This window comes from Chinchilla lanigera, unplaced genomic scaffold, assembly GCF_000276665.1.
Source record: "Chinchilla lanigera isolate Chin_1 unplaced genomic scaffold, ChiLan1.0 scaffold00029, whole genome shotgun sequence".
NCBI classification, from domain to species: Eukaryota; Metazoa; Chordata; class Mammalia; order Rodentia; family Chinchillidae; genus Chinchilla; species Chinchilla lanigera.
This window is the reverse complement of record NW_004955430.1, coordinates 5,973,105-5,988,081: the sequence shown is the minus strand read 5'-3', so window position 1 is coordinate 5,988,081 and position 14,977 is coordinate 5,973,105. Positions and strand designations below refer to the sequence as shown.

The window sequence follows — 14,977 nt, the reverse complement described above, 5'->3', positions numbered from 1 at the left end:
ATTTTTCTCAGATCCAAAAATGGGCATCTGAGAAAAATTAAGTACTGAATTTAATATTGAATTTTATTGTTTATAAAAAGCATCAACATTTTCAAGATTGGCTGTTTTTTGTTGTACAAATTCTAAAACAGCACAGTACAAATTCTTATTTGAACGGCAATGAAAATACCAATAGACTTTACAAAAAAAATCTTTACTTCAATTTTCACACCTAAGCCAGTCTGCACACATGACAACAGCTTATTTCATACACACAAGCAAATGACAGCATGCTTGTTTTCCTTTCCCGGCCTTTTTCTAGGACGTACTTGGCATTTCAGTTGTCTTGCTGTTTTGTCAGGAGATTCTTATTGTATTATTCAGAGTGTAGTTAACAGGAACCTAAAATATTAATAAAATAAAGCATTACAATCAATATATATTGTGCATTTAAAATAGATGTCAACATTTTCACATCAGCTATGTACTTGCTTACAAATCCTAAAATATAACATCAGAAATAAATTTCTATGTGAACTACAACGAAAATACTAATAAAACTCTACAACAAAACAAAGCTTGCCTTCAATTGTCATACCCAAGGTAGTCTTCACGTATGACAGTTGTATGTTCCTGGGACACACATCTCACTTAAAGTGACAGCATATGTGCTTAGCTTTCCTTTCCTATGGGGCAGTCTTGTCACCTCTCTTCTCTTCCTGTTTTATCAGATGTTTCTTACGAGATTATACAGTATGCACTTAGGAGGGAAATAGATATCAATAAAATAAAATATCAGGCCGGGGATATAGCTCAGTGGTACAAGCGCCTTCCTGGCAAGCACAAGGTCCTGAGTTTGATTCCTGGCACCGAAAAAAAAAAAAAAATCAAATATGTAATGCGTACTTAGAATAAACATCAACATTTTCACATCAACTGTTTACTTGCTTACAAAACATTAAAAGTAACATCAAGGAGGTCTGCATTCCCTGTGTCTGTATCAGTTTGTTTTTGCTCCATTTCACTGTCACTGGAACTTTGGCTTACACTGATGTTGGCATCAGTGTCATCATTATCATCGTCATCATCGTCATCATCATCATCATCATCACCCACGTACACCACTCTTCTGTTACGAAAGCATGTATTTTACTATAGTGGATCATTTTCATCACCCATGCATGAGTAATCTGATGATCTACTGTTAACGTCTAAAACTTGCAAATCTGGCTTTTTATGTGGCATTGCACGGAATTGGGCTACTTCTGCTCGAAAAATCAAAAGAAAACTTTTAAAAATAAATCCCGGAGTGGTTTGGGTGATCTGGATCCTCTGTGATGCTCACATAAACATACGCAAAAGCGGCTGGAGCATAAGGTGGGAAAAATCCCGTTTTGCTAATTTTGCACATAGGCACACACCTTGCCATTTGTCATAACAAGTGGGTAGACACACAGATTGCTTCCTGTGTCCCTCAGGGAAAGGAACTGAGATGCACAGCTCACTACTGTCATGCTAAGTTGTACATGTACCGGAGAAAAGTGAGGGACGGGTTCAGAGGACCCGGTGTTGTGCTCCTCCTAAATTGTGGCAAGTTTTCTCCTGAAGAGTCCAAGTGATTGTTTTGGCTTTTCAATTTAGTAGTATAAGCTTGAGATTAATACAATTATTAAATCCAAATTTTATTTTTTTAAAAATTTACTTATCTCAGGTTAATAATACTGGGATAAAAATAGACAGAATACTTTGTGGCAAAAAAAGAGAGAAGACCTTGCGGTAGCATTCCCCAGAGCCATGGATGCTAAGAGTCTCCAACTGCCAGGTGCAGTGGTGCATGCCTGTAATCCTAGGACTTGGTGAGGCGGAGGCAGCAACATCATACATTCGAGTTCTGCCTGGGAAAATTAGCAAGATCCTGTCTTAAAAAAATTTTTTTTAAGGGATCAGGCTGTCGCTCAGTGTTTGTACTACTTGGGTTCAATTTCCAATGACTACTGAAACATTAAAATAAAAGCATCTCCTGCAGGCATTTCTCAAGCTTCAATATGATCAAAACATTTCATGAAATCTGCTGAGTGCCAACAGAAAGGCAGGTATCTTCAGTAGAAGAGGTGGCATACTGAAGCTTAGTAACAGTGTGTGACAAGTTGCAATCTGTGTACAGTTTGTTGGTTGTGTGATATGGTGGACAGAAAGTTTTTTAAAGTGTACCGTAAAACATGGATCATGAAGATCATGTTAACATGAAATTCTATCAAATTCAATGAAATTGTGTGATTGTTCTACTTCAGATTCCAGATTTTTAAGAAATGTCATCCTGGAAGATAACCTTGGGTCTGTGGTTATGATTCTGAGACCAAGGTTCAAAGTCCTTAATGGAAATCACTCAGCTTTCCTCATGTAAGAGGGAAGTGCATGAATAAGATACAGTATCATGGTGGTGTTGATTGCTTTGATGGAACGGTGCAAGCCGAGTTTGTACCCAACAATATCGTAGTGAACTCTCACTGGTATAAGGGCCATTTAAGAAATGATGTGTATAGAAAGTGGCCTGGAAAATGGTTTCATCTTCCATCATGAAATGCTTGGTATCACACATTACTTTTGCTATAGCAATATCTATCAGATAAAACAATGTGTCCTCATCCACTTTATTCACCAGGCCTGGCCTTGTGTGATTTTCGGTTCTTATCCAAAGTCAAAATGACCATGAAAAGTAAGCATTTTGATTTGACTCAGGATATTGAGGCAGCCATTCCAACACAACTAAAGACATGAAGAAGGACCTCCAGAACTGCTTCAGAAAATGGCAAGAACAATACAATAAATGTTTTGAAACAAAAGGGAGTATTTTGAGGGTAGTTAACAGCAATGTGTGTTTCAATTTGATTTTTTTTTTTATTTTAAAGAGTAAAAGAAGGATAACATAATAATAGGGGGGACTTAGCAAATTACAGACAAAATGGTAGGAAATTATCAATGGTTATCCTTTTACGTATTATTATCTACAAAATAGTTTCTCAGGAAAACAAATAGACAAATAATAGTAAACAAATAGACAAATAATAGTAAACAAATAGACAAATAATAGTAACAAATAGACAAATAATAGTTTTTTTTTTAATTTTAATGTTCACTGCAGGGTATGTTTGCACCTCATAATTGACCCTGCAAAAATAGCTCTTTCCCGTGGAGCATTTGAAACCTGTGGATTTTGGGAAAAGTTATATCCTTCATTTCATGTTACTTTACTGTCTCTAAAGAAAGCCTACAGTTATCTGCTTCAGAGCTTATTTGTTTGTGAAATCATTAAGATATGTTTCAAGACAGCAATAGGAACTGGTTTAAAATATCAAGAACGTATAAAGGTTTCAGATGAAGTAAACTTTGGAGATTGGAGAGTAACATGTGACTCTGTCTTCTGAAACTACTCAGGATGTTTTCAATATATATTTTAAATTTTCTGCTCTGTATTCTAGATCAGAGCTAAGAATGATTGATCATGTACATTTGCTGTCTATTCTGGAAGAGGCATCCATATCTCATTTTCAGCAGATCAGAGCTTCCATAGTCTTCTTGAAATGTGTAAATTTTTAGTCATTTATCTTAGTTTTAGAGCTTTTTTTTTTTTAGTAGAGAGAAGATATCATTCTGAGTTCCCAGAGGCGAGGCAGTTGAAGAAAAGGTGAACATGGGAGCTATTTTCTTTGCCTTTGATTTTCAGGCTTACATTTTTTTAGTCTTTTTCTGGCTTGAAGTTTTGAATATCATTTTGGGCATACCCCAAAGCCATCTAATCTAGCTGTGTATTTTATATTTTTTCTGCATTGTGGATTTTATTTGTGTTCTCCTATTGTTTTTTTTTTTTTTTCCTCTGTATTCATGATTTGGGGAATGAATTGTGTTGCACTTGTAGTTCACTTCTTTGGTTTTTTTTTTTGTTGTTGTTTGTTTGTTTTTTCCCCAGTACCGGGAATAGAACTCATAACCTTGTGTTTGCCAGGCAGGCGCCGTGCCACTGAGCTAAATCCCCAGCCCCTATAGATCACTTCTTATGTAAGAACAAAAATGTAAGTAAGAACAGAGTAAATAGATCTTTATGAAGATGGTTGTCACAATGGAATGTACTTTCATTTTCTTTTTCCTTTGTGGCTAAAAGGAAAAAGTTTGTGATCACAAAGAAAAGCATTGGTTAGTTTTAAAAGTAGTAAAAAACATTTTCATAGTTCTTAACCTGTGGAGAACTTTTAGCCCTGATATCTATATCTATATCTATATCTATACCTATATCTATATATCTATATTTATATCTATTAACATATGCTTTAGTCGATTAAGAATCATCCTATATAATCTTTTCTTAGCAGTGTATAATCTTTACCATCCAGTGGAAAGTTTCTTCTAACCCCTGTGGCTTACTTACTGAAAGCTGACCGAGAGTGAAACAGGGTTTGTGAGAAAGCAGGTTCTTCTCCACTTGCCTAAACGATTGAAACCTGAGATTCTACCAAGGCGATAAAAATAAAAGGTCTAAGATGTGAGAGCTATAAAGAGTATTACTGTGCACACACATGTTTATATATGTTTGTACATACAAACATAAATATGGTCACTTCTGACTGAAATTCCCGGACATTTTATATAGGAAAAAAAGCAAGAGTATTGACCCTTACATTTATACCTAAACTTTTGTAAAGATTGTACTTATATAACCTCTTAATGACTATGCTTATATATTTATAAATCTCATCAATTGCCAGTTTATATTTCAATATAGAGAGTCTATATCATATTGATTAGAGTTTTAATAGATACCATTTAATATGCTTTAGGGTGATAATATAATCGTAAGACTTTCACGAGAGTAAGTAAAAATGTTAATAGTGGATATATCTCTGTGATGGGGCTGTAGGTAATCATAATTACCTATATGGCTTTTCAGGTTTTTACAATGAGCATGTCTCAACTTTATAATCAGAAAAAAATATTGATTTGAAATGATTGTCACATATTTGGGAAGAATTTTACAAACTTTTGAAGTTCTTTTCCTATCACTTTTTAATCATGAATCCTTTTTTGAAAATTGTGAGCTTCTCTTATCTCAGAACGCAAATGAATAACTCCGTATGACTTCCTGTGTTTGTCAGCTAGAGCTGCCTTAACTGAGTATTACAGACTGGGGAGCATAAGCAATGTAAACTTGCTTTCTTGCAGTTGTGAAGCTTGGGAGCCTGAGATCAGGATGTCAGCATGACTGGGTTGTGATGTCCGGGCTCCCTGACTGACTTGTAGATGGCTTCTTTTTTGCGGTATACTTATGTGGAGAGGGGGAAAGGAAAGTGGGTAGAAAACACATGCACTGTCTTGTGTCTCTTCTTACAAGGGTGCTAATGTTACATGGGGACTCCATCCTCGTGAACTCATCTAACTCTTATTACCTCTCGTGTTTTTGCAATGAGCACGCCTCATCTCTAAACACTATTACATTGGCAGTGGGAGCTTCAGCATATAAATTGGAGGTGGGGGTTAAGCTTTCAATCTACAATACTCCTTTCACCCAAACTGGTAGTGCGTAAGATTTTCAGAAATTGCATCTAAAATTGAAAAATACTGACAGACTATATAAAAGGTACAAACGGAAGTTATCTCCAGATAGTAGGCTTAGAGATTTTCTCTCTTTTCTATGAATTTAAAATATATATTTTTTGTAAGTGGAAAAATCCAATATATGTTATTTTTAAGGGAAAATGAAACTAGATTATAGAATTTCATAATTTTGAAAATTTCAAAATATTTTCATTACCTTCATGGGATTTTTCTGAGAATTAATGAAAGTGTCCACTTTGCTTAGAGTGTGAGAGACCAAAAAGCAGTTGTCACTCTTCTTCTTTTTCTTCCTTTTAATATGATGACAGTGTTTATAATAATAATAATTTTGTTATAGTACTACATTAGATATGCTACATAAAATAGAAAAAGTAAACCACATAATAGCTGGAGAGACCGAACAATCATATTTGTTGTAAGTGTTTTTTTAAATGCGTTAGTTGTAAATAGAGTAGGCCATTCATGGTGTTTACTTTTGGAATTCTTCATCTTTCAGTTTATGGTAAAATAAGGCATTTAGTTTAAGGAAAAGAATTAGTGGCTTGCTTTCACTGACATTCAATGACAAATTTAATGCAAGCACCTTAAATATTTGCAATAAAGCAGGTAAATGGTGATGATGAGAAAACTTAAAGTCAAACCTTGGTGTGTTTCATTCCAAGACTGATTTGAGTTTAATTTTTGAAGTTGAGGAAGTGTGTGTGTGTGTGTGTGTGTGTGTGTGTGTGTGTGTGTGTGTATTTGATTCTCCCACAACAGCTCTGTCTTTTCTGCTTTCTACTGCATCGTCTCTTATTATGTGCTCTCTTGTGTATAGTCTGTCATTGGTTGTTTTTTCTCAATCCCACATCTGAATGTAATATTTCTAGGTTTCTGGATCTGTAAATCAATAGGTTAGAAATGCCTTGCGAGGTAGTCATGTTTTTTGTCATGTAGGGACTTGACTTCTTGCCAAGTAAATTGTGTTGTTGTGATATATTATTTCCAGTTGCTATAAATTTTCAATATTTAGCGTATCAGTCATACTAAGTCAATATTCAGTAATTGAATTTCACTTATGTCTGTATTTTAGATGAGAATCCTTTTCCCTACTAGCAGGTTTGAATCTCCCTTAGAGTCAGATTCCAAGCATGTCTTATAAAACCAGCCACAGGACATACAGAGTGAGTGAACAATTTTTATGTTTATGAGCAGACACAAAAAATACCACGCTTAACTATATCCTAAATTGCAGATGTTTTCCATGTTTTGTTTTTGACACTTTAGATTTCTTTTGGGACTGTTGCTTTGGTAATTTGACGCCTGCATGTTCGTGAAATACCTCTATGTAATTCTCGGTATTATGTTGACACATACTACCGATAATAATTCCCATAATACATGATTGGGAACGCAGTCATTTCAGTGATGATCATCACAACTAGAAAAAGTAAAGTGTTCTGAATTCAGGGCTATGTCTACAACATAGTTAATGTATCACTACCAAAATCAGATTCTTAAATTCTGTTTAGGCATTGTTGATAAAACAATGTTCTTTCCTTTTCTTTCCCTTTTTTCCAAAAGGACACAAAAATTGCTTCACTGGAGCGAAACATAAGGGATCTTGAGGATGAGATCCAGATGTTAAAAGCCAATGGTGTGCTGAACACTGAGGACCGTGAAGAAGAGATCAAACAAATAGAGGTTTACAAAAGTCACTCCAAGTTTATGAAGACCAAGGTATGGGCCAGAGCTATCGTCTTTTCTATTATTACTGTGACTGGAAAGTTATGGTTTGCATACATACTTCTTCCAAATACCACATGATCTGCTTTATGTAATATCATGAAATATATGGACAATAAAGAATAATGTAGAAAATTTTTAGTTCAGAAATACAACTTCCAAAAAAAGGATTAAGGAAAACCTTTGGTGGGATTTCTACTCACTGTAATGTTCAGGCTCTTCTAATGAGTTCCTTTGCTGTTTCTCTATCTCAGGAATGAACGCATTTTGTTCTTTCTCTCGCACATTCTTAGTTCTCTTAATTTTTTTACATTGCTAATTTTGCTAATTTTTTTACATTATTTGTTGCCAGGTTTCTTGCCCATCCTTAGAAGGTGATTGTCTCTAATGGTGTTGCTCTTCTAAGCCAGATTCAAGCATTTCAATGTTATTAAGACATTTTGGTTTTAGTATTTAAGTTTTCCATTTTTCCATGTACTGAAATTATTCAGTCTTTCTAAGCCTCAGTCTCTTCTCCCATAAAATAAGGATAAGAAAACAACCTCCACCACTGAATTGGCTTATTATTATTATTGCTGCAGAATATTTATAAAATATTATTAGGGTTCCCTGCTCTGTTAACTTGTATTAATATTGCCAGTTTTAAAGAACTGGTTTGTAGTTTTCTCCTTTTTTTTTTTTTTGGAACAGGGAATCAAACCCAGGGCCTCCTGCTTGCCAGGTAGGTGCTATGCTGCTGAGTTACATCCCTGGCCCCTATAGTTTTCAGAATTAAACTTTGGACTATAACTGGAGTGAGCACTTGAATATTATTTTTACATATGCATAATTATTAAATTTTTGAGTAATCCCAATTGATCTCTGGAGACTTTGAGATCCTTTTTAAAATCATTTTATTTAAAAAAAATTTTTTTTGAGCTCCTTTTATCTAATCCTGTGTTACTCTTTTACTTCTCAAAATAATAACCATATTAAGCTTAAATTTTTTTCTTTTTTATCATTTTTAAATGTCCCTGTTCTTCTAGGTTTTAATCTTGTTTGTTGCCTTATAAAAATGTAGCAGAGGGGCTGGGGATTTAGCTCAGTGGCACAGTGCCTGTCTGGCAAGCATGAGGTGATGAGTTCGATTCCCGGTACTGGAAAAAAACTAAAAAAAAAAAAAAAAAAAAAAAATGTAACAGAGTTAGAGTGATGCAGACTTCCATGAGAAAGTGTTGGGGAAAATGTTTGTCTTAGCTGTGAAACACATGCATACTCATGCAGAGTTTGCAAATTGTAGAGTGGAACTATAAATACCTAGTATTTACTTCACTACATATGTATGTGTGTGTGTGTGTGTGTGTGTGTGTGTGTGCATATATGTTTCTGCAAGGGCAAAAAACAAAACCTGGGTTTACCTCTGCCACCTTTCCATCTCTAAAATAGATGCTGAGATTATGACTGGAAGTGTAGAGATTGGAGATCCAAGCAGAATGTCTAATGGATTGAAAGTAACGGTTTCCTTCAGAACCCAGGAGAGAAGGCCTGGTGGGTTTCCCTGCTCAGTGCCCCTTCTGGGTTCTTTCTTTATGTTTTTTTTTACAGTTCTCTCTCCGAGAGCTGAGCTGAGGTACAGCAAGTACAGAGTCAGGGTGAGCTGGGGTGACCCGCAGGCAGTGCGTGGATTACTCGGAGTGAATACCAGAGGGACAGATATGAGTGAAGTCAAGAAGTTTCAGGAAATTATTGTTCAGCTTAAGGTTTCCTCCCTACTCTGTCATTCAACATTGAGAGATTGATTTTTGAATCCACTTTTAAAGCTGAAAATGCCAGAAATTTTGCGGCCTCTTCCCTTCATCATGGACCTGGTCCAATGAAATAATGCATTAAACGGTCTTTATAAAGCAGGTGAGCCCACATTTGTCTGAGACACTCTCAATCCTTGAGTTAGATTTAACTTTTAATGGCTTGTTACAGAAGTGGTCAGGCCTGAGGAATGTTCGAGGGGATCTCTTAGTGGGATGAGGCGGAAAGAACGTAAGGCTGAAGACTAACGCAGATCTCAGCAAGTCTCTGGCCTGCCTTCGCAAGCTGCATGGCCATGGGAGAAGGACTTTAGTCTCTCAGCCACACTTTCCCCCTCTATAAAATGAGGTCAGCACTGCCAGATGCAGAGGGTGGCTCAAGGGGATTAAATAAGGATTTAATGACATAATGCTGTTCAAGTGCCTGGCTCAGAAAGTAGCTAGTAATTTTAAACATTATTCTGAAATAAGAATAACCAAATATAGGGGCTGGGGATTTAGCTCAGCGGCAAAGTACCTGCCTGGCAAGCGCAAGGTCGTGAGTTCGGTTCCCGGTACTGGAGAAAAACCAAACAAAAAAAAAAAAAAAAAAAAAAAAAAGAATAACCAAATATAACAATAGTAATAAATTTAAAGTGATGTGTAAAATAGATTTCTAAGGAAACAAATTAAAATGAGTTTTTATGTCATATAGGTATCTCTTAGACTGATAAATGTTAGTTTTAAAATATAGTAAAAGTGAGTTTTTATATTTTCTCCATTAAAAATTCTTTTATTGACTTGAACCAGAATATTTATAGCTCATTACTTCACTTGAGTTTTGAAAATTTTCCCACTTTGAGAGGCGAGCAGGATTCGTTATCTAAGCCTGTGAATGCTACTTGCACTGATTCTTGTAATGAATAAAGCATGTAGGTTAGAGGCAAGGGACATCCTCTGGAAGACCATGCACTCCTGTTTTGATTTTGAGATGATCAAGGATCTGGTAGAGCCTCTTGAAGTTTCTATGACTGAATTAAATAGTAGTGAAGACTTCAGTGTATTTGTAAATATGACATCATAGTGAAACCAGGTTATCACATTTTGGAGAAGGTGGAGAAAGGGTTGCACAAAATATAAAAGTAGAGTTTTGGAATCTCTGCTTAGAGGAACACCAGTTTAGTGAGGAACACCAGACGTAGCTCGCCAGGACTGAAACTCTCTAGCTCATAGGTGTTGTCCCTGAACACAAGTTTAGGAGACCTTCTGATTTGCGCAGGTCTCTTCTGCTGGAATCTCTAATTCTCATCCCAACTCCAGAGGCTCAGAGGCGTCAGACCCTGAGAGCTAAATCTAGGAAGCCCTGGAGAGCATGAGTTACTTTCAGGGACATTATTAAGCCTTGAAGATGGAATTACCATGTAAATAATTGTTTTACAAAAGAAATGATTTCCTCCTCTTTCTGTGCAAGGCTTTGTTCCTAGTCTAACAACACAGTTTTCATGTACCAATCCCAGCATTTCTGTGTTAGCTGCTCCCTCTCCTTTCAGTGCTTGCCAAAGGAACCACTCTGCTCCCTTAGATCTCCCTCTTCATTCTGAATTTGTAACACATTTGCTTATAAACCTCTGATGGGTTATAAATCTCATAACCCAAACTGCATGATAATAAGCATATCACTTTCTAGAAGTGAGAGTTCTATCTCCAGTGAAAAAGAAGCTGTTTTCCTTGGCAGAGTGGTTTTTTTCAGGGTGTTGGTTGTGTCACACACATAAGTGGGGGAAGAATTTTCAAGAGGAATGAAGTGTGCCTGATCTCCACATGGAATTCATATGAAGCGTGCGATGTTATTCTGATTGGCTTTTCTTCTGGCTATCACAGAGAGAGACCTTCTCTAGCTTCAGTTTTCATGAATGTTCAATTGCATCATTTTCCATTTTTATTGAGTTTATGGCTGTAAAAGAAGCAAAAGGCATATTTTTTAGGGAAGAATATGAATTTTTACCCTGTAACTGTATTCCTTTTGGCAAACCCTTTTTCTATTATTGTCTATATAGATATTTATTTAAAATTTACATCATGTACATATGAATTACCAAAACTGAACTAAGAAGGCATAAAATCTCGAATAGTCAAGTAATAGGCAATGAAATACAAGCAGTAATAAAAAATCTACTAAGAAAAGCTCAGGTCTGGATGAATTCACTGCTGAATTCTACAAAAGCTGTGGAGAAGATCTAATGCCAACACTTCTCAAAACTCTTTAATGAAATTGAAAGGGAAGGAGTACACCAAAAGTCATTCGTGAAAGCTAACATTACTCTAATTCCAAAGCTAGACAAGGATCCAACTAAAATAAGAACTGCTGGCCAATCTCTTTAGTAAATACAGATTTAAAAGTCCTCAAGAAACTGAAAAACAGAACAGAATAACTCATCAAAAAGATCAGACATAGTGACCAAGTAGGCTTCATCCCAGGGAGGCAAGGATAGTTCAACATACATAAGTCAGTATGTGTAACAGATTACATACACAGAAGCTAGGACAAAAATCACATAATCATCTAAATAGGCATAGAAAAAAACATTTGACTAAATCCAACATCCATTTATGATGAACACTGAAGAAAATAGGTATAGAATGACTTTATCTTAATCTGATATAAGCTATTTATAACAAACCTCCTGCCAACATCATATTAAGTGCCGAAAAACTGAAAGCTTTTCCTCTAAAATCAGGAATTAGACAAGGATGTCCACTGTCTTTACTTCTGTTTAACATAGTACTTAAAACATTAGTCAGAGTAATTAGTACAAGAGAGAAATAAAAGGGGTACATATAGAGTCAAATTATCATTATTTACAGATGTGCAGATGACATGATCCTCTACATAGAAGACCCAAAAATTTCCACCAAAAGACTCCTAGAATTAATAACCAAATTCAACCGTGGAGAAGGATACAGAGTCAACAGACAAAATCAGTAGCATTCCTTTATACCAACAATGGACTCACTGAGAAAGAAATGAGGAAAAAAGAATTCCATTCACAATAGCCCTGGGAAAAATTAAATATATAGGAATTAACCTAACTAAAGAAGTTAAAAACCTCTACAGTGAAAACTACAGGACTTCGAAGGAGAGTGAAGAGGATATCAGAACATGGAAAGATCTCCCCTTTTCATGGGTAGGCATAACCGGTAGAGTAAAAAGGACTTGAATCACTGTGTTGGAAATTAGATGCTCTTTGAGAAGCTAAAGTGTAAAGTGTAAGAAATCAGACACACAAGCTTAAATATCACATAGCTTCTCTTCTATGAGAAACAGAAAATTTTATTTAAAAAAGATCAAAATAAAAGATAGATAACATGAAGTAGAGTGATAGATTTTTCTCAGATGGGAAGGGAATCAAGAAATGGAAGGAGAGGTGAAGGAGGAGAGGGAATGGAAAAAGGAATTAAGATGTGTTATGTACATATACCAGCTTCCCAGAAGGAACATAAACATTATGTAATGCAAAGGTATACTAATAAAAAAGTAAAAACAAAAAACTAAAACTCACATCGTGGCAGTCATAGCCTAAAAGCTATTTAAAGCCATTGGCTATTTAACATTTATGGACTGAAATAGCTTTATTATTATCAAACTACAGTATTTCTACTGAAGAAAGCAGGTGTATGCAGAGTCTGCTATGCCCTTCCTTCTGATTAACACCACTCTGGACCATTGATTTCACAGTTAATTTCATTCGAATTTCTCTTTCCCTACCCCAACCCCCATACCAGCTTTTTGCTCTGTTATTTGTGGAAGTTAGCACAAATTGGTTTTTTTACTATAAACATCATCTTTGCTTAGGCGTGCAGAGCTCAAAGTTTGTTAGGCTATAATTTCAGATGAATCAGTTTCATATGTAGAATGAACTATATACTGTGCTCTCAGCTACAACTGGATATGATCTGGGGGCCATAGCCAGCCCGAGGAAAATGCTGATCATGCCGATCAACACAGAGTCTAATGTCTTTTATCATTTTAAGCAATCCTAATTCTCATTTTCTCTCATTTTGTTTATATTTCATTCTTGTCTGTATATGAGAGAGAGAACTTCTTACTTTTATTCCATGTAGAAATGCCCATGGACTTATGATTCATTTAATTAGTATAAGGAAGTCATGTGTTTCACGAATTACACATATCTGAGCAGTGCTTATTTGTTCATATAAACAGTGATAAGCTATCAGGATTCTTTCCAAGTAAATCTTTAAGCAGACCGAGAATCTTTCTCAAGATCATTTTCTGTTGAGCCACTACCAGTTCACATTTGGTAAGTGGAATGAAACCTATTTGTTCCCTGATACTGTCTGACTTCTTGGAAATGGGATTTCCTTCCATGCTGAACTTTCTAGTAAGAAAATTGGGATGTCGCTCTTTGTTAAGCTTAACACTCTGTTCATGTTTAACTATTCCATCAGTAGCTTGGTTACAGCTTATGTCATTTTGTGTTTATAGAAAATGTGAACTGAAATATAGTTTTAAGAAACTTAACATGTGCTTGTGTTATAAGTAGAAGAGTGGTTGTTTATTCCTAGTGTCAGTTTGTCAGATGGATGATGTTAAGATGGATATCAGTTGGGTGTCACAGTAATAAGGACACTGGAGAGAAGAGTTGGGCTGGGCTGATTCAGATGGAACATCTAATAGGAGCCCTGCTTCTGCTACCACATGAGCCCAGGGTCCCGGACAGTTATACCATTGCTGTGAAGGTAAACTAAAAAAGATCCCCCACTTCTAGTCTCCACTTAGAATAAAGGGATCCAGAAAAAAATCTGTTTAAAACTTGGAGCCAAATAAAATATGAAAAAACTAGTTTTGAGAATTTATAATCCCCCTTGGATCTTAGATGGATATGCTGTATGAGATGATCCAAAAACTTAAAGTAGGTCATGTGTGTAAAGGAGTCCTTGGTTGGTACTGTCCCCAGGTATTAGTAGAGGCAAATGCATTGAAGAATTTATGTTTGGTGTAGAGCTATGCCTCAATATGATATTTGAAATTAAGTTTAAAAATATGAATGCACAGCAGAACAAAAAAAGCACAAAGTCTCAAGGGGAAGAAAGCTCCTATCAGTGATAGCTAGTAGAAAGACCAAAAACAGAACTAGAAGGCGAAGATTTTAGAAATTAGACTATGACATGAGTACTTATGTTTAAATAAATAAAAGTTCAAAATGTAAATAAAGATCAAGAAACTGTAAAAACCATGCAGATTTAAAGATAACCAAATAAAATGTCTGGAAATGGGAAAATAGTAAATGTAATAGCTCAGTGAATAATTTTAACAGATGAGTGGTCACCGTAGAAGAAGGATTAAATAAAGTAGGAAACAGTAGAAGACATTAAAAGATAAAATCTAAAAGACAAGTTGAGATACACAGAAGATAGAGTCAGATCTAGAGTAAGTATAATCAGAGTTCTATAGTCAAGTAGAGATGGAGTAGGGGCAGGGTTGCTATTCAGAAGCCATATTTGAAGAGATAAAGGCTGAAAAATCTCCAAAACTGGTAACAGGTACAAATCAGTAGATTCAGGAGGCCCAAAGTACCACAAATAGGATAAAAATAAATCAGTCTATTTCATGAGAGTAAAACTACAAAATTTCAGAGACAAAGTAGCTAGAAAAAAAAATTATGTAAAAAAAACCATTGTGAACGAATGGCTAAGAAATACATGAAATGATGTTTACTAGTCACTAGAGACTCACAATTCAAAACCACAGTGAAAGAGCCTTCACACCCACTAGAATTGTATAATTGTATAATTGTATAATTAAAAAACATAGAGTATAAAAAATGTTGGCCAGTGAGTAAGAAATTGGAACGTTTATACACTGCTGATGGGAATGTAAAATG

At 35.5% G+C, this 14,977-nt stretch overlaps 1 protein-coding gene across 10 annotated transcripts in view; it reads left to right on the top strand.

Moving 5' to 3' along the window:
- The window catches only part of Erc2 (ELKS/RAB6-interacting/CAST family member 2), a 963,719-nt gene that overhangs the window by 320,828 nt on the left and 627,914 nt on the right, over positions 1–14,977 (top strand). For all 10 annotated transcript variants that reach the window (XR_001234567.1, XM_005387388.2, XM_013515688.1 and 7 more), the window contains exon 5: positions 7,150–7,305. Coding sequence is in view for 9 of the 10 variants with exons in the window: in XM_005387388.2 (XP_005387445.1) it covers positions 7,150–7,305 (156 nt within the window). In the remaining variant the exon portion in view is untranslated. The remainder of the gene's footprint in view (positions 1–7,149; positions 7,306–14,977) is intronic.